Source organism: Gopherus flavomarginatus, chromosome 2, assembly GCF_025201925.1.
Source record: "Gopherus flavomarginatus isolate rGopFla2 chromosome 2, rGopFla2.mat.asm, whole genome shotgun sequence".
NCBI lineage: Eukaryota > Metazoa > Chordata > Testudines > Testudinidae > Gopherus > Gopherus flavomarginatus.
This window is the reverse complement of record NC_066618.1, coordinates 50,275,533-50,295,733: the sequence shown is the minus strand read 5'-3', so window position 1 is coordinate 50,295,733 and position 20,201 is coordinate 50,275,533. Positions and strand designations below refer to the sequence as shown.

The following is a 20,201-nucleotide window of genomic DNA, read 5'->3' as shown; positions in this document are numbered from 1 at the left end:
CCTGGCCCTTCATACAGTTTTGCAACCCCGATGTGGCCCTCGGGCCAAAAAGTTTGCCCATCCCTGCTGTAGACTCACAAAGATAGTACTATGTAAGTTCTTATTTAGAAGATTAGCTTCTGAAACATCAGGGCTGGAAAATTTTGTTTAAACAAAAGCTTAAATTCTGCACAAATTGATAAATTTCCTCTCAAGAGGAAAAGTTTCCTTACCATCACTGCAAGTGGACTTTTCAAATCTATATTTTGTGGCATATTTTTCCCTCTCATTTTATTCATTCATAACCTCAAACTTGTATTAACTCTCCCAATATGAACAAAGAAAAACAATTTTCACACCTTGAGAAGCATTGGCAGGAAATGATTGGGTAGCTTAGCCTCTGATTCTTGTGCTACAGTATTTCCCACACCAGCCAAACCATTTGTGATAGTTAACTTTGGTGATCACATGGATGATATCCAAATCAAGATAAAATGACTCATCACCAAGCCATATTTTCACTTTGAACTTCAGTTCCATCTCCACTGTGATGCTAACATTAGGGGAATCAGGAGATATTTGGAGTTTCATGTGTCATTGGCTAAAACTGATTTCCGCTGATTGGTCCATTATAAAAATACTTCATAATATGGATTTCACTATTGTACAACAATAGACACTTTTCCTACTAAATAAATTTGACCCTTTAAAAAAATATATACCAGTCACCCAGTGATAGTGGTTAGTTTCAGTTACTCAAAGCAGTTAACTTCTTCACAAGCACATGGCAAAAAAAAAAACCCAAGCTAGAAAAAGTATTAATTTCAGCCTAATTATAAGTAAACAAACCTTAACTGACATAGACTCAATTAAAAAGCAAAATGACTCTGAGGCTGTGAAAGTGATAGTTTTATTTGCTAAGGGTACAAATATAAATGTTCACGTTATTAAGTCTTCAGGAAGGAGAAGGTGTGATTATTACTGTATAAGGGAAACAACTTTAACTTTAACTATGTAAAGATGGGGATAGAGGAGCATCCTGTGAGTAATTCAGTATGACAAGTCAGAATTAACAAAGACTAACTAGACATTGGTATAATTAACTGCGTATATTACATTTTCAGTTAAAGTGCCACTATAACAACATTTCATTCATAATGAAATGGTAATGTTTGTTATTGTTCTGGGACAGCAGAAATTGCAGGTCATCTTTTTATAGGCTTTTTTTTCCTGTTTCCTCTTTAAAAAAAATTTCTCTGCCAAAGCTTAATATTACTGGTGAAACTAACAAAAGAAAACTTAAATTATGGTACTTTAGATTCACTAAAACAATAATAATAAAAAATTAAATCCACACAAAAGCAGCTCAATCGGGAAGCATTTTCAACATAACTCTTGCAAAGAAATAATAAAATGAACAAAAGAGCTGATATATACCCAAGTTCAGAGTCAGACTGGAGCTGCAGCACTGAGGGGTCTGTGTCCCACTGCAGGGTCCTAAGGTAGTTATCAGCCGTGCAGCACAAAGGAAAAAAAGAGCATAGAGAATTAACTGAAAGGACGAAAAAAAGCTCATCTCATTAATTACATGCTCTATACAGTACATAAACAGGACACATCTCAAAGTACACCTGAGAGCCACAATTAATGTCAAACACAGTTTGATGCTAGACTACAAGAGCAGGTAATTTATTAAAATTACATAGAATTGGAGTACATTGTACTAGTAAACAAAGGAAAGAGACTTTCAGTCTGAGGCTTTTTTTCCAGAATTTACTTAATAAAAATGTATAATTTGGATCTCTAAACAATTTACAGACTCACTAGTTGCTCCCTATGTACTCACAATAAGCTGTAAGATTTGCAGTAGGCATTTATCAGAGGTTACAATGATAGGGTGTATGACATGATGTACTTGAACTCTCCCCGTGAAACCTCACTGAAGAATTAAGCCCTTAATAGGTCTTCTGAAACTGACAATAAACCATTATATACAAGTTTAAAGTATTTTTTGTGATGACCTGTATCACAAATTATAATGTTTAATATTTTGTGGGACAAGGTAAACAAACAAGTATTTTTTTCATCATATAAGAATCTATCCTGACTATTTTTTAAATTATTTCAATATAATTACCTGCCACTGATTTTTCTTTCTGATGGAAGCTCTGTGCTATCAAAGAATAGATGAGTAATCCAGGAATGCAGCCTTAGCTAAAGGTTTTATAATATAGAAAATTATGAAACTTTCCATCTGAGGAGGTCAGATCACTTTACAAGCCCTAGTAAGAATCTCTGCTTTCTTGTGAAGTGATATAATCCCCCAATTTATAAATGAAGGAATTGATATGGCAAGAAGTTCAGGCCGAAACTTTCAAAAGTGGTCACTCATTCCAGGTGTCTTGATTTTTGGCTTCCCAATTGGAGACACCTCTTAAAAATGTTGGCCCATGTAAATTGCCAGTCTGTGGCAGAGGCATGCAGAGAACCCAAGTCTTCCTAACTCTTTTTGCTGTGATTTAAGCATTAGACTATGCATGGTCTTCATTTGCAGATGTTAAAACAAAGTGAAACAAGCCTCCTTCTCCGTCACAAAAACAACTAACTTATCTGATGTCACTACCTCACGATGGCCCCTAAATTGGTGATCATCTCACCTTTTTTGATCCAATCCTATTTATCTGAATCCAGATTTCAAAGCTGTACACAGAATATTCTTTTACCATGTTCACCCAGTACAAATCATATCATCTAGTGCAGATTTATGCACATTCCCTACCACAAAATGGCAACCTCTGCTAACGTATAATCTGAAGAAACTGTCTCAATCCATATAAATGCTGCAACCTACTATACTTGATAAGCTCATCGCTCTGATGCCAGTGTCAGCTCACTCCCTAGGGAGGGGAGCAAGGACATGTCAGAGTACAGCACATGTCAAAATGAAAAACAATCAATCAATCTCATAGCCATAAACATGTACAAATGATGAAAAATGATAACAAGAAGATATATAGATTTGGTAATATGCAAGGGCATTCGCTCCCATGAGCTGTAATAGGAGAGGTGCAGCACAGAAAATGTTGTCCAGAGATTTTGTGATGTGTCTCAGAATTATTCTAGGAGACTTTTCTAGAGCAGGAGCCTATCTTGTCTGCCTAAGCTAGGATGTTGTAAAACGGGAAGAGAAGAATTGAGACATTAGTGAAGAGTAGAATTTGTCCCTGAAATGCAGGTAAAGATCTGAATGTCTGATGGTAGGAAAAAAACCTCAGTGCCTAAGGCACTACAGAGATTGCTAAACACAAGCCATCTGTGTGAAAATGACCCCAGAAATGCTGCCAAGGGCAGTAACACATAGTGTGATTTCATGAGTAAGTGCCAATTTTTAATGTTATGGCTACCTTGGGGCCACTTACATTTGCACACCCATGTTTTTGAAACACTTAGGAAAAAGATATATGTAGCATGTTTGAGTCAGATATTCCCTCTTTTCTCTATCCACTTTCAGACCCATCAAATTTCCCAAGAGACAACCAATATTCCATTAGGGAGAATTCCATTACAGTGTGATTAAACTGAGAGCTTAGCAACAGAATGCTCGAGGGCTACAGACCATCTAGGTCTATTCAAATTAGCACCAGGTCAGAAGTAATTGTGAACTGTTACCATCTAATAGCCATTTGGTGTCTTGAAGGAAATAAGTTCTGAGCTCTCCATCCGCTAGGAGTTGGACAGGTGTCAAAATCACAAAAGACACCACTACAATTGATACATATAGGTGCAATAGTTGAAAGATACAACAGAGTGATACCAGCTTCATGGTTATTACAATAGCATCCATAGGCCACAGTCAGAGAGCAGGGTCTCATTCCTTACATACAGTACAAACATAGTGAAGACAATTTCTGCGGTAAACAGTTTACAATCCAGGTTATGAACATGGAGACTCAACCGCCACCTCCCCCTCCCCTCCAATCCTCTTAAATGTCAAGTTCCTCAGACCTAGAACTATGTCACTTTATGTGTATGGGACATTATGGGATCCTGACCTTGATTTGACCTTGAGGCCTCTAGACACTAATATAAATCTTTAAAAACAACATTCCACCCTTCTGAGTCAAAGCCAGTTTTAGCAGTTTTGGGTGGGTATGGAAAACAGTTTTTCAGCCTCCACTCAAAAATGTAACAGACCTCCATCCACTGCAATCCTACCACTGTGCACAGAACTGGCCACAAGGTTTGAGGGATGGTTAGTAAGATAATTCTTTGGGGCACTGCCAAACTTGAGTCTGCAGGAAGTGGGGCTTCAGGTCACTAATATCCTGCTCCAGAACAAACAGAGCCTAAATTATTGGCGTAAAAATTGTGTGTAAAAATTGTCTGTGCATAGGGCAAAGACAGAACATTTTACAAGAGACAATATTCCAAATAAGCCAGGGTCTAGAATTGTCCCTTGCTACTTCTTGCTACTTGGAGGAACCTCTGAGCATCCTCACGAGTATTAGCACTAAGCCTGATCCTTCTTGGACATCTGAAGGGGAGACTATGAATGTCCTAAGAGCTCCATGAAAAATCAGGGCCAACCTTTTAAATCTAGGGCTTGACTTACTTTTTCAGGGTTTTCTTCACAAAGAAAAGGACTAGAAATGATTTCTTCCCTAAATGCAAATTGAAATTAGCCATGACACTTGTATATGCCAAGAAGTGGGGGAAGGGGAAGGATGTAGTGCAGATTTTACAGGCTCGAAGACCAATTTTGTGTCTAGAAGTGTTGTTTGCAGGTCAGCATGGATGAATTGTTGGAGCAAGGCAGGGAGTTAACACTGCTTCTACCACACTGGACCTATTATGAGACATAACCCACTGAAGTCCAGTGAGAAACTTTCTAACGATTCTAATGGAGTTTGGATCATATCCATGACATTTCCATTTTCAAGGCACTTTTCAGCAAGTTCAGTCACAAAAAAACATTTAAATGGAAAAACATTAAGTCTCAATTCATATTTTCATTGTATTTACATTAAAAATAGCCAAGATGAGTGGAGTGCAATTGAAATCAGAACAAGGCCCACAACATATATTCTCCTTAAGAGTATTGAAAGTCAAACTATAAAACTGAGAGGTCATTTTTTGCAGAATTATTTTGATACTTATTTATTTGTATAGTAATATTTGGTTTCAGAATCATTCTACTCTTCTGCAGCGTCCATATCTTACAGCAGTGGTCCCCAACGCGGTGCCCGCAGGCGCTATGGCGCCCACCGGGGCATTTATGTGCACCCCTCTAGTGCCCAGCAGGGGACAAAAAACGCGGCCCCAAGCCTGCTGGGGACAGAGAACTCCGGGGCTGCAGGCGCCGGTGTTCTCTGTCCCTGGCAGGCACGGGGCTGTGGCTTCTCTCCGGCTTCTCCAGGGCTGCAGGCTGCGGGCGCAGTTCTCTGTCCCTGGCAGGGGTGGGGTCATGGCTTCGAAGCCGGAGAGAAGCCGCGGCACCACCCCTACCAGGGACAGAGAACTCTGGGGCTGCAAACTGCAGGCACCAGTGTTCTCAGTCCCCGGCAGGCGCGGGGCCATGGATTAATCTGGAGAGAAATCATAGCTACGTGCCTCCCAGGGACAGAGAACTCCGGGGCTGCAGGCTGCGGGTGCTGTGTTCTCTATCCCCGGCATGCGCGGGGCAGCCCTAGTGCCCAGCATGGGAGAGAAGCGGCTTCTCTCCGGCTTCTCCAGGGCTGCAGGGTGCGGGCACCGGTGTTCTCTGTCCCCAGCAGGCACAGGGCCACGGGTTAAGCCAGAGAGAAACCGCGGCTCTACGGCTGCTGGGAACAGAGAACTCCGGGGCTGCAGGCTTCATTCTATATTAAAGTAAGAATAATAAATATATTTGGACCGGCAGTTCAACAATGTTTTTCTTTTTTAAAATAAATAAGATGAAAACTGTTTGATATTTATTTTGTAAAAACTCCTTAATTTTTCTTACAGGTAGATAAAAAAGAGCAAATTCACATGGTAAGCTGAAAAAGTAATTGCCGAATAATTTAATTAATACCTTTTACATATAAAATTACCCTTTTTATCTTATGGATTATGTAATATTAAATATGATGTTTTACGTATTATTTAATGTACAAATACAAAATAAGCCTTGAAAAATTGTTGGCCCCCGCCATGCTCTTCTGAAAACATGAATGTGCTGCTGGCCACAAAAAGGTTGGGGACCACTGTCTTAGAGGACAGAGAAAGCATGTGGCCAAGGAGTGGTCACTTGATGCCATCATCCCACTTCACCACAAACAATTGGGAAGTTAAGCAGTAACTTACCCATTTTAGCCCGGTGTATGAAACAGCCCTGCAAGTTTTTGGGATAAAAGTTATTGGGCTCAGTACAAGAGTAACCAGATGAAGTTCTATGTCCTGTGTTATTCTGGAGATCTGATTAGATGATCTAATTGTCACTTCTGGCCTTAAAATCTACAAAAATAGATTGCCAGAACCCACTGTCTGAGAGATGGAGGAGAGTGGGTGAAGCGGAAGCTGGTATGGAAATAAATATGGGGCTCCCTTGCAGATGCCCTTGCTTCCATCGGTCTCCTGAGATCCATTAGTTTTGAGCCTTGAACAGCTTGTTTCTTCTGTGGGCGAATCAAACACACACACGAAGCGAGAAATTTCCAGGAAACTCCACAAATGAGGGCTCAATGAGTTACAGCTCGAGAGAGCCGCTCAGAACTGAGCCAGATCAGGCCATTCCCATCATTCAGAAAGTGCAGATGTTATTTTAGTCAGACTGCACTACATTGTTTCAAAGAAGTTTGTTACATAAGTCTCCCATATAGTGACAAACAATAGCCCCGCTATCAATCTTCCTGTGACATGTTTGCTAAGCAATTGCTGCCCTTGGCTGTTTGTAGGCTAAAAAACAGTGTAGCCATTATCAACTATGAATTGTTCTTCAGCTTTCCTTGAACAAGAAGCTACATGTAAAGAGTGAGGCTTTTTAGATCATGGCTGCAACTTAATAGGAAAGGTACAAGTGTGGGTACAATTTGGTTTATGCTCAACTAAACTGAACCATTTTCAAACTCTTCCAGCAGAATTCCACATTTTAATATTCTGCATTTACCTAATAATATGAATTCAGTTACTACTCTACAGGCATCATGTCTATCTGACATGAGTGAAATTCAGGACTGTGCATTTAGGGTATGTCTACATTGAAATTAGACACCCTTGTCTTGCCCGGGCCAGCTGGCTTGGGTTCAGGCTACGGGGCTGTTTAACTGCAGTGAAGACTGTCAGGCTTAGTCTGCAGCCAAAGCTGTGGGAGCTTCTCGCCTCCCAGGGTCCTCGTGCCCAGGCTCCAGCCTGAACATCTACACAGAAGTTAAACAGCCCTTAGCCCAAACCCCATGAGCCAAGTCAACTAGCATGGGCCAGCTATGGGTTCTTCATTGCAGTATAGACATACCCTGAGATGTTGACATTCCTTCACCAGTTAGGAGAAAAAAGACATCACTGATCCTTCAACTAGTCTCCATTCTCTCCCACACTAGAATAACCTGCAAAAAGACTGTGGGGAAGAAGAGAACAGGATCAGACGGTCAGTGTGGTCTAGTTGTCTATGATATTTTTCTGCTTCTTGACATTACTGGTAATCTGGCCCTGGCATTTGGCACTCCCTAATTCAGAGCAGGGATTTGAGAAGAGTAGTAGAGACAATCGCACAAGTCACGATGGGACGTGAGAGAGGTCTGAGCAATTCTGTATTGCTATTACAAAAGAAAAGATGGACCCCATTGTGCTACCATGTATTATTGAACCACACCTCCAGAAGCTCTTATTCCAATCATATAATCTTAGTGGTTTTTATGTAGATTACATGATTACTTGATTGTTTTGTTATACTTATTTATTACTCTGGTGATAAACTATTTGCTTTCCCAGATATTCCAACACTTAATCATCTGTGCAACACAGTGGAAGCATTATTGCAGCTGTCCCTCCCTGAAGCTGAAATCAAGTTGCTACTTCAATTGCTGATACTGCAGAATGTTTATTCTGCACAGCTTCTCTTCTTCTCCCAGGTCACTAGCCTGAAAAGCTGTGCTTTCAGAGAGGCTACACAATGCAACAATGGAACAGCTAGTCTTCCAAAGGGGCCGCTGGTAGGGCAGACAATCACATGACAGCACTGCAAATTGGGCCTTGCAGCAGGACAGGAGGAAAGCATACACTCCGGTCTGTCATTTCTTGTCATCAAGAGCTGCTTTGCTTTCCTAGTAAATGGAAAAACTACTGACAGTGACTCCAAAAGGAACAGCTGAACGGCAATATTCATGTTTCATTAATGACACTCCCAGCAAAAGTAACATGTCCTGTCCTAAAATGGTCTCTCAAGAGCGGAAATATTATTACCACCTAATCCTAACTATATTATGGAGGAGCAGGTCATGACTCCATAGGTAAGGCTGCAATTAATTTTTCCATAGATTTGAGGCACATCCCATAATGCTTCACATGGCAATTTGCTAAATTCAAACACAAGAGACAGGATATGGAGGAGGGCAGCATGTGTGACAGACTAAGCACTGAGGCACCTTGGCCCATTAGAGCAGAAAGTGGCTTTAAAATCAAAGGAAAAGTGGCTATCCTCATTTCTCTTGTCCCAACAGCTGCTGGCAGTGGGTAGACCCTGCAAAATGCCCCGGCCAGACCTGTGAGGCACCTCTTCCCTCCTGTCTCTGGAGGCCCATGCATTCCCAGTCCAGTGCTACTGGGATCATGGGCATACATATCTCATGCTCTCCCTCTGAGCTCCCTGTTGGCCTTTCTTAACAGCCAACAAAGATTGGATTTGCCATGATAGCTGCTTGCTGCAATACTTGGAGAGCCCATAGTTAGTGTTTTTCATTGTGAATGGAGCAGGCAAAAAGATCAATCAATAAGAAAAACATTGCACGGAACACCAGTTTCTGCTTCTGCTGTGAAGCAGAGCTGGTCCCATATCACAAAGTTCAGATTTGGGTCAAAATTTCCACAAGGCTCAGACCAATAGGTACTTTAAAGTATGCAAATTAAAGGAATACACTGAAAAACAGATGACATCAAAATCATCTATTTAAAAAATAATTTATGTAAGAATACGCTTACTGTGAAAGGTATTTTGAAAGACACCAGGAATACAGACTACTTTTAAAGTATGTGATTGAATATACTTTTTCATTATGAAGGTAAACATTGCTGCCTATCTTCTTCTCCTTTGGCTTACTCCAGACTCAGTAATACCATTTACTATGTGGTTAGCTCTTATTTAGATTTGAAAGCTCTCCAGATTGTAATGAAAAAGATGAATTTATAGTTGAGCCAATTGTTGATTTAGCTACAAAAATCTTCTTTGATGAAGTTCTGGAGGTGTAAAAATAGCTTTGTTTTTTGTACATGCCATAACTTCTCTAAAGCTTCTATTTTAAATTTCTTATTGATCAACACTAAGGTGTTATGGAGAAATGGTATTCCAGATGTTTGATACATATTTTTCCTTATTCCAGTTCATTCTGTTAACTGCAGTGTACTATCATTTTGGGATTTTTATAACTTTGGGGGTTTTGGCAATGATCCTTTCTCATTTACTTTCTCAAGTTAAAAAGGTAATACGTCTATTCAAAACAACTGATCTATGAAGGAACAGAAGAGCAAAAGCTGTTGGTCAGAAATGGAAAAGTACAGTTTGCTCTGGCTTTAAATCATCATGTTCACACCATGTGTGCTCTGTTTTGGAAACCAGTTGCACTTTGCCAGTCTTATCTAAGGGAAAATGCCTACTTGTGCTACTTGTTCTGAAGCAGAAAAACTCCAACAAGCTGATTATCAGTATTTTGGGAGGTTCTGTTACTAAACAAGCGGTTTACTTACGATATTAGTTCAAACAGAATGCTCATACATCACTAAGAGTGTTCGTACATAGAGTATGTGTAACAGTGCACTAGAACGCCATGATGTATTAAGCCAACAGGGGATTTGGCAAAGGTGTTGGAGCACAGTCATGCACTTTGGATTATAATTACACTTCCAAACAGATGGACGCCCTTACTTCCAATCTCAACCAATAAAAAGAGTGACAGGGACCTCCCTGAGAGAGAAGCACTATCTCTTGGCAACCTGGCAGCCTTTAGCAATAGTAATGGCTCTAAACAAAGGAGAGTGTCGGTGCTAAAAAAAAAATGTGTTTAAAAGGGACTATTTACAAAGAAGATGGAGATTTATATATTTCTGCATCCTGGTTAAATCATAGATAAACTGTGGGGCTACATTTAAACAGGCTTTGATGCCCATTTGAATTCAGACTAGAACTAACCATTTTAAACATGGTTTAAAGAAAGAAGATAGATATAGTGGGCTAAATTCCTTGTTGACTTATGTCTTATGTCCCATGGAGTCCTATTAATGTAAGTCAGCAATTAAATTGACCCAATCTGTTTAATTATATCACATTCTATATATGTCATTCTAACATTGATCTAATTTATATCCTATTGCTATTCAAAATTCTGGTCTTGATATTGATGTTAATTTGTCAGCAGGGTTACTGTCAACAGCATGCTGTATCTGCTAGCACGGAAGGTCAAACAGTTAGAAGCTTTTGCTGAGCCCGCAAATCTACAAAGACCTACTGTAAGTGTCACAAACTGTAGACTATCATTTTGAAACTGGATTAATAAAAATCATGTGCATGAAGGAGACAGGATTACATTATACCGATCTGTGAAGAAGCCATTGGTCTGTTTGCTCCTGTAGCACAGGAATCTGTAATGTTGCTTGAACACTCTTCCTTCAGATATGCATCAACTCTTCAATCTTATTTTTATGTTTAAACCTCAAGAATAAACTGGGTGAGAAAAGAAAGCTTGGAATATTTTAGCCACTGTATTTTTCATGTCTATGTTAAAATGTCTCAGAAAGCTAATATGTCCTTGTCTCCCTGATTGTAAAGGAATTGCAGGGGCCAGATCCAAAGCACATTGAATTAATGGGATTCTTTTCATTAACTTTAAGGGGCTTTGGATAAGGTCCCATAAAAAAAATGCATCATTGGCCTTTTACCAGCCATCAGGAGCCACAGAAGGAAAGAAACACATAGCCCTTCAGGGGAATCAAACAGATAACATGCAGGTTGGTGCCTTCATCTTCATCAGACATCGTTGAACTGAAGAAGATGATTTCAGAAAGAGAAGAATTTCAGCAATTTACAGAACGGTGGGCTACAAGGCTGTGTGGCTTGATGACTGCTCTTGTGAATCAGTGGCTTTCTTCAAAATCACCATTCTGTAACCTCTTGCCTTAAAAATAACGTTCCCAAAAGGGTCATCCTCAGAATCTACAAACAGACATGGCATTATAGACATTGTACTAAAGGGGCTATTTGTGTGAATAAGATAAGTAGGATCTAGACCATAATGGAAAGTGAGATTTTACCATACTAAACACAAAATTAACATTGAGGGTTCTTGTTTTCCTTGTGCTTCAGAAAAGAAGGACTAGTCTACATGTAGAGGTTGCACCAGTTTAACTAAGTATGTGATGTTGGCACGATTTAATTAAACTGGAGTGAAATCTTGTGTGAGGACATCTTTCCATTCTGCTAAAACCTGGCTTGCCCCTGTTAAACAAGTGAAAGGATTTACTTTAAGACTAAAGTGATTTATTGCAGTGGTTTCACAATGAATAATGCATTTTTTGTTATCTTTGTTGTGTAGCTACTAATTTAACTTGTTTTGAAAAAAATAATTGGAAATTTTAGGTCTGAAGCCAAGATGGGAGCTTTTCACAGCCCTTCCTTTGAACGGTTAGTTTTAGGCTTATAAACTTCAGTGCTAGCAGATGCCCGAGTAACCATGGTGACAAAGCCACCTATTTTCACCTACAACTATCCAGAAGAGTACACCCCATCCTTTCAGATGCAGACCTGACTATGGTGATCCACGCATTCATGGCCTTCACGCATGATTTCTGTGATCATATCTAGAAATAAAGCCACAAACCTGGCACAAAACGTTATAAGCATCTTTCATATTGGTCTCAGCTGTCTTACTTGGGAAGTCTATCACTTTATCCACTATAAATTGCTTTAATACAAATGATGCCAACTTTTAGTCACCTTTTTAATCTCTGTGTCCACTAACATCTATTGCAGATCTTTAGCAAAGCCAAAACATACCAAGTTCTACATCTCTAATACCTGGAATTACTAGGCTCAAACATACATTTTCTTAGACACCTGCAAACTAGAATTGATTTTTGTAATCCTCCAGTCATTCTTCTGACACTTAAATCTAGAAAAAGAGGTGTCTGATCATGAACCAATGTTCCTAATGTTGTTCTAAAATAAACCACTAAAAATCCTAGCTGACGATTCCTTCTAGGTAGGACTTTGAGTTTAGGCAAGTTGACTCCAGGCATGCTAATCACCCAAATTATTTGTGAAAGCTATTGAGCAAGGAATTCTTTTCTCTTTCAGAAGACTAGGGAGAGACTGGAAGTAAGACTGAATTACCCCTTAATCAATGTGAATAGTTAGAAATAACCACAAGTTTAATATAACTAATATGTTACTCAGAAAAAATATCTGTTTTTCTTGCTAAATTTAAGTTTAGCAGTGTAATAAGTGTAGATGGGCTTACTGAATGCAGCTGGAGCTCATGTTTCTAAGATATGTTACAAAGCGTTCCTTTGGGAATGGCAACCTCCCCATCTCCTCCAATTTATAGCTTGGAGAAACTCGCTAATGAGAAAAATAATCAAAGATCCAGAGGACTGAACTGCATATATGAAAGTCCTTAATGATGCCACAAGCTCACACACTAAAGGCTTGCAGCTGATTCTAATTAATATAGACCATTCTGACTTTATAACTGGCAGGCACTGAAAAATATTCCTCACTTTCTAGGTCAGATGTACAGAGACTTAAAAGCAACTGCCTCATATTGTCCCTAAGGTATCTTCTTATATTTATAGGATAGCAAAATGTTGCTAGAGAATAGAGAATGTTGATAGAGAATCTTTGGAACTTTAGGGCTTTATACACATCTAATGTATGTACATGCTTTGAATATAGAGGATCAGATTGTGTCTGTCCCTGGACAGGCACTAAAGGAAGAAAAAGATTGCAAGAAACTTCCCCCACTCCAGTCCTCTTATGTGTTCATAGAATACCAGGGTTGGAAGGGACCTCAAGAGATCATCTGGTCCAACCCCCTGCTCAAAGCAAGACCAATCTTCAGACAGATTTGTGCCACAGATCCCTCAATGGCCCCCTTAAGGATTAAACTCATAACCCTAGAGTTTGCAGGCCAGTGCTCAAACTACTGAGCTATCCCTCCCCTGGAGAGGATCCAGCCGTAATGTGACTAGGCAGCTCAGACACTATGTGAGGCTGGTGTCAGCTTTAGCCCTGGCTGAATGGGATGAAGGTGAGCCTAAGGCTCCGTTATCATATGGCCAAGCTGGACACAGGAAGTATGTCAGGCATTTCATGATGTTTCTATTTAAAGGGTAGCAAAGGTCCTGTTGCACCACGGTGCCCCAGAGTTCCTAGAGAAAGTCAGCTGAGTAAGCCGGAATTCTTCCTGTGGCACTAGTGCAGCTCCCTCTGCAAAACTCATAACAGCACCTTAAAGCACAATCTATCCCATTATAATGAACTGAACGAGAAGATTAGACCCACATACCAAGAGGTTCTGATGACAACTCATGGTAACTATGGGAGGAAATGTAATAAATGATGTGTGGTACTCTCAGAAGTGAAAGTAAGCCGGTAGGCCCTCTTAAGGCATACCAGCAAGAGCTGGTGCATTCAACCAGGGCGGCCTGGCTTCCCCAGGCAGCAATTTAAAAAGGGCCTGGGGCTCCCAGCAGCAGCTAGAGCCCCGGGCCCTTTAAATTGCCACCAGAGTCCTGCTGCCGGAGCCCTGGAGTAGCAGCCGGGCTCCTGGGGTCTTTAAAGGGCTGGGACTACCGCTGCCTCTTCTGCCCTGGGCCCTTTAAATAGCTGCCAGAGTCGCCCCGCCGCCGCTACCCCAAGGCTCTGGGGGCTATTTAAAGGGCCGGAGCGGTAGAAGCAGGGGAGTCCTGGGCCCTTTAAATAGCCCCCAGGGCTCCTGCTGCCTCTATAGCCCCGGCCCTTTAAACCGCTGCCGGAGACCCCAGCTGCCACTGCTACCCCAGGGCTCCAGCAGGCTCTGGCGGCTATTTAAAGGGCCAGGGCCGTAGCAGCACCTGCTGCTGCTACCCGGTGGGGGAGGAGAGGGCACTGATAGGCATAGGGTGAGCCAGGGCTGGCTCTGACCCCACCGCCCGATCACCGCCCCGTCCGGGGGCCAGAGCCGGCCCCAACCCAACTCCGTACTGGTAAGTCCCTATTTCTACTTTCACGCCTGGGTACTCTCTTGTCATTCAACGGTAATCTTCCTTATCTTATATATTCTAGGAGATGCAACTGATCATGGTAGCTAGTTTACGTTTCCCTAATGCTGTATTACAAAATTTCACCTACTTCTAATCTCAGCTTCTCCAGTTGTGATCTCCAGCTGGAAATTCCCACTGCTTTTAGAACTACATTGTCACACACTTTCAGAAACTTTGTATAGGGTATTTTAGCATCTGACACTAGATTGTTTTATAGGGAAAGACTGTTTGTCTCTATAAGATGATGCCCATCTCAGATAATAAGACAGGGGACAAAAGTAATTAACAATTTCTTGATTAGAATAAAATCTTTCACCTCTGGCACCTAATGTACTGTGTATGTCTAACTGAGCCTGCATAATGCATTTCTCTTCTGTCATTTAGATCCTAAATTTAATGAATGATTATCCCTCCCAAGGAGTGTGCAATTTGCTTTCTGACATTCAAATTTCAGAGCTATAATACAGATCAGTGGAAGTTTCTTTTAATGACCTAGGTGGAAGGAGAGATTAATTTTCTGGAACCCTTTCCCAAGTTCTTATGACCAATTTATTTTCCTTCCAATGGATCCTGAGTTTTCACTATGATCTGGATATCATTTTAAATGTATTCCTTATTGGCTCAGCAAACTGAACTGTGTGCAAGTTGGTAACTAAAGCAGCTCTTTAAAAGTGATTAAAAAAACTTTTGACACAATCAAGAAAAATCTGCTGTCAGTGAAAACTGTTACTGCTGCTCCCAGGCAATAACAGCATGTCTGCTTACAGTTTAAGAAGACCCTACCATTTGTGAAACCAGTAATACAGTTAAATGCTGGCAACTTGAAACCTCAGCAATAGCACAACATCACTGTGCAGAACCTGTCAAATGTATTAACTTAATGATAGGGCAACTGAGCCCTACTGAATTGTAGTGGCTTTAGTAGATTAGAAATTTCATTTCATTACTTTCATCTCTCCTCTCTGGATACAGTAAAGGTCTTTCAGAAGAGAGAGGACATACACTGCCCTGAATCACATCTGTTTATAAAATAAAAATTCTCTTAGTACTTATATTAATAAAACAGATTGAGATCTGCCCCCTTCCTTTTCTTCTTGACTCACGTCTAGCCCCTGTGAAACAGACCCTCATAAAGGAGTGTAACATCCTAACACTCTGTTTAACTAGTCAAATTGTGCTCTTCCACTCTACTAGATAAGGAACTGATTAAAAATAAAGCATTGCAAACAGGGGTCAGCAGTGTGTCTATACATGGACACAAGCATCTGTGGTAAAAATTTTGAGGTCCATGGTAATTTTTCAAAAAATTGAATGACTGAATGACATAAGCCCCTCCAATGTCTGTCACTAAGTATGGTAACTTTGTCAAATGTCCATCACGCCACATGGTGGTGCCAACACCTGATTGCAAATAAAAGCTGAGTCACCAAGACTGCAAGCTCCAGTGGTTTCAAGTGCATGAAAAGAACACAGCACAGGGGTGTGGTGGATGAGAAAACTAGAGACACTGGGAAAGGGAGAGATCAGCAGAGAAAATCTTACTTATTATAATTACAGTGAAACCCTGCTATAACATGATAATTGGGGTCCAAAAAATTTGATCGCAATAAATGCGGGGTCGCTTTATAGTGGGGTTATAAAAATTTACCATATCAAGCCAGTCAGTTTAAGTCTTGTAAAAAAACAACAATGGTTATTCCAGCGTGTTTTAAACACAAAAGTAGTAATTTAATTACATGTACATGAAAGAAACATGTGAAATCGCCTATACTAATCATTGCACAGAGTGCAAAGTCAATCTGGTTGCATGACTACATAATTTTAAATTTCATCACTTCTTAAAAAACCTAACTAGTGTGGTGTGCTTATTTGCTGCAGACTGTTGGCTTCTAGCAAAGTCAAGAATGCTTCTGAGTTGGAGGATTTTGATGCTGTCCACGTCTTGAGTTTCCAGCCACCTCAAACTGGCTTCTAGGTGCTTTACTGCCTCGGACACTTTTGGTGGGGCAGTTGAGGTGCCATCATCGTCATCGTCATTATCGCCACCGGTTTCGGGCTCTGGTGGTGCAGCTTCATTCTTTCCGCTAACATTTGCAACAATTTCGTCATTTGAGATATGTTCATATATGGGGCAGATGTCATCTGCTGAAAACCAGTTAAGGATATGATGACTATGCTCACATTCTCTGAGTGCTTCTTCAGCTAAACGTATGTTGTCTTCAATGAATCTTGTAAATTCAGGCTCGTCATCATTACCATCATCGTGTGTAGATGATGGAAAAGCTGAACCAAGACCCTTTATCCACTATCATTCAATGCAATGTGCAGAGATAGCATCCCAGGCTTTCCCGCCGAGATGACAGATTTCTTTCAAGTTGAGTGACATCAGTGATGTGTCGAGGGAGGAATTGTTATCTGCTACCATTCGCTTGATCATTTTGCAACAATAATTTTGCTTAAATACCGATATGATGCCTTGGTCCAGTGGCTGGATTTCTGACGTAGTGTTCTTCGAGAGATAAGAGACTTTAATCTTGCCATCACACCTGACAAGATTTTCCGCTGGAGGGATGGACAGGGCAATTATCCAGCAGGAGGAGAGCTTTTTCCTCCTGCTTGAGTTTTCGCAAATGAGCCCGAACAGCTGGCATGAAAGTTTTATGGAACCAGTCTTTAAATATGCAGCTATTCATCCATGCATTCTTGCTGTTGGTGTAGTCAAAGGGAAGGGCCTTCATATTAACATGATTAAAATATCTGGGAGACCTCGCTTTTCCGATCATCAGAGGTCTGACTTTGTGGCTGCCAGATTTGTTGACGCAAAACAAGAGAGTGACTCGTTCCTTCCTCTGCTTAAAGTCTTCTCGTTTGTGACTATCAGTCCTAGTTGTGAGGGTGCGATCGGGTAACATTTTAAAGCATAAATCAGTCTTGTCGCAGTTGTAAACTGGATCGGCTGTGTAGCAACCTTCCTCCAGCAACTTTTTAAGCTCAATTGGGTAGGAATCAGCAGCCTCTTTATCAGCTGAGCGCATTTCCCCAGACACAAGAACTTGGCTTACAGTGTGCCTTTTCTTGAATCTGTCCAGCCAGCTATTACTCGCCTTAAATTTGGATTCATTTCCATTGATAAGGCAATCAAATTTCTCTGCTTGAGCTTTCAGAATAGGGCCAGAAATGGGAACTCCTTCTGAGCGAGCCTGGACAAACCATTGGTACAAGGCTGAATCTAAGCTTTCGTCATTAGCAAACTTGACCTTTTTACGCTGTAAACCAGTTTCTGCTTCAAGAATGCAGGGTAGGCTATGGAGCTTTTTTTTCTTTTTTCCACCCTCACAGAGTGGAGTTACTAATTCCTAGATCTCTATCAAGCTGAGTTTGTTGTTTGCCCTTCTTTAGTTGATCCAGGGCGTGCAATTTCTCTTGGGCAGAAAACAACTTGCATTTGCGAACTGGTGTCTCCATAATGGTCAATTTTTTTTTAAATATAGGAAATTAATAACAAGTTCATAGGCAAACACCATAAATATGTACAACCCGAGAACTAAGTGCAATATGCCTGCAATGGCCAGGAGTCACTTTATTCTATAAGACCGGAAGAACACGGTTTATTTATAAATGTCGTAAAAAAAGTATTCTGGCAAAACGCAAACAGTATTACAGCCTTAAAGGGGAGCCAACTTATGATCATGTTATACCCAAATTTGCGCTATCGCGGGGCACGTTATTGCAAGTTTCGACTGTATTAGGTGTTAAGAACATCTGCTATCATTTGACAGCCTTTTCTGACATAACTGGTGATCAGAGAAATTAAAAATAAAAGCTACAAAAGAGTTATTACAAAAACATCCAAAAACGTGTCTTCTTTCAGCTATTCTCTATAACTCATCAGGCAGCTGAGTGCTTTAGATATGCATCTGTCTCACCCATGCCATCACAGCAGCAAGAGGTTAACCTGAGGGTGGAGGCACTGTATTCAAAAGCAAAACAATATTAGAAGGAAAATGGAACCATAGGAGCTACTGACTGAATCAGTTTGAGACAAATGGATGGTGAAAATCACAATGAGGGGGTGGGAGGGACTTTAATGGTTCAAGGGACCAGGGCTGTGTGACAGTTCAGAGGGGCACAGGGGAAAAAGTTTGGACCTGTTTGTTAGAAAACAATTCCCATGCTTTTACATGGGCCTAGATCTGTAGGAAGAGCCAATCTAAAGGGAAAACTACTACCATATTCCATAAAACACAATCTGGAGGTCACAGTAACTGCTCTGCCAATAGGACAGTGGGCAGAAAATGAGGCAAACAGTCAGACAGTAAGGTGCTATTGTAACTAAAAGATGCAAATAGGGTTGCCAACTTTCTACCTGCACAAAACTGAACTCCCTTGCCCCACCCCCAATCCGAGGCCCTGCACCTTCCCCGAGGCCCCGCCCCCTGCTCACTCCATCACCCTCTGTCACTCATTCACTCAGTTTCACTGGGCCGGCTCAGGGGTTGGGGTGCAAGAGGGGGTGAGGGCTCTGGAATGGGGCCAGAAATAAGGAGTTCAGGGTGCAGGAGGGGGCTCTGGACTGAGATAGTGGTTTGGGATGCAGGAGGCGGTGAGGGCTCCAGCTGGGGATATGGGCTCCGGGGTGGGGCCAGGGATGAGGAGTTTGGGTGCAGGAGGGGGCTCTGGGCTGGAGGAATGGGGATGAGGGTTTCAGAATATGGGAAGGGGCTCTGGGATGAGGCAGGGGGTTGGGGGTGTGGGAGGGGGTACGGGCTCTGGACTCAGGGTGTGGGTTCCAGGGAGGGGCCAAAAACTGGGGGTTCAAGGTGTGGGAGGGGATCCTGGGCTGAGTCAGATGGTTGGGGTGGCAGGGGTGAGGGCTCTGGCTGTGGATGCAGGCTTTGGTGTAGGGTCAGGGATGAGGGATTTCGGATACAGGAGGGGGCTCAGGGCTGGGGATGAGGGGTTTTGAGTATGTGAGGGGGCTCCAGGCTGGGGCAGGGGGTTGGGATGCGGGGGTTGTGCGGGATCCAGGTAGGGGTGCAGACTCTGGGGTGGGATTGGGAATGAGGACTCTGGAGTGCAGAAGGGTGCTCCAGGCTGGGACCAAGGGATTCAGAGAGCTGGAGGGGGATCAGGGCTGGGGCATGGGGTTGGAGCACAGGAAAGAGTCAGGGGTGCAGGCTCCGGGCAGCTCACCTCAAGCAGCTCCTGGAAGTAGCAGCATGTCCCCCTCTGACTCCTATGTGGAGGCATGGCCAGGCAGCTCTGCATGCTGTCCCATCTGCAGGCACCACCCCCGCAGCTTCCATTGGCCGTGGTTCCTGGCCAATGGGAGCTGCAGAGCTGGCGCTTCGGGCAGGGGCAGCATGTGGAGGCCCCTGGCTGTCCCTATCCATAGAAGCTGGAGGGGGGACATTCCACTGCTTCTGGGAGCCGTGCAGAGCCAGGGCAGGTAGGAAGCCTGCCTTAGCCCTGCTGTGCCACGGACCAGACTTTTAATGACCTGGTCAGTAGTGCTGACCGGAGCTACCAGGGTCCCTTTTCAACCAGGCATTCTGGTCGAAAACTGGACACCTGGCAACCCTAGATGCAAATAGCTGTGGTCCCCTCCACTCCAAATTCAAGTCCAGTAACTTAGACAGGAACCACACAGGCTCAAAAGAGAACGTGATGCAGTTGCAAAAAAATCTTAATATATGGCGTGTTTTAACACAAGTGTCATATGTAAGACACTGGAGGTAATTGTCCAATTCTATTTGACA

The 20,201-nt window shown here is 42.0% G+C and overlaps 1 protein-coding gene across 8 annotated transcripts in view; it reads right to left on the bottom strand.

Moving 5' to 3' along the window:
• Positions 1–20,201, bottom strand: part of DYNC1I1 (dynein cytoplasmic 1 intermediate chain 1) — a 255,658-nt gene that overhangs the window by 199,093 nt on the left and 36,364 nt on the right. For 6 of the 8 annotated variants that reach the window (XM_050941720.1, XM_050941715.1, XM_050941718.1 and 3 more), the window contains exon 5: positions 1,417–1,476. The exons of the other annotated variants lie outside the window; for them this stretch is intronic. In XM_050941720.1, coding sequence (XP_050797677.1) covers positions 1,417–1,476 — 60 coding nt within the window. The remainder of the gene's footprint in view (positions 1–1,416; positions 1,477–20,201) is intronic. 8 annotated transcript variants of the gene reach the window in all.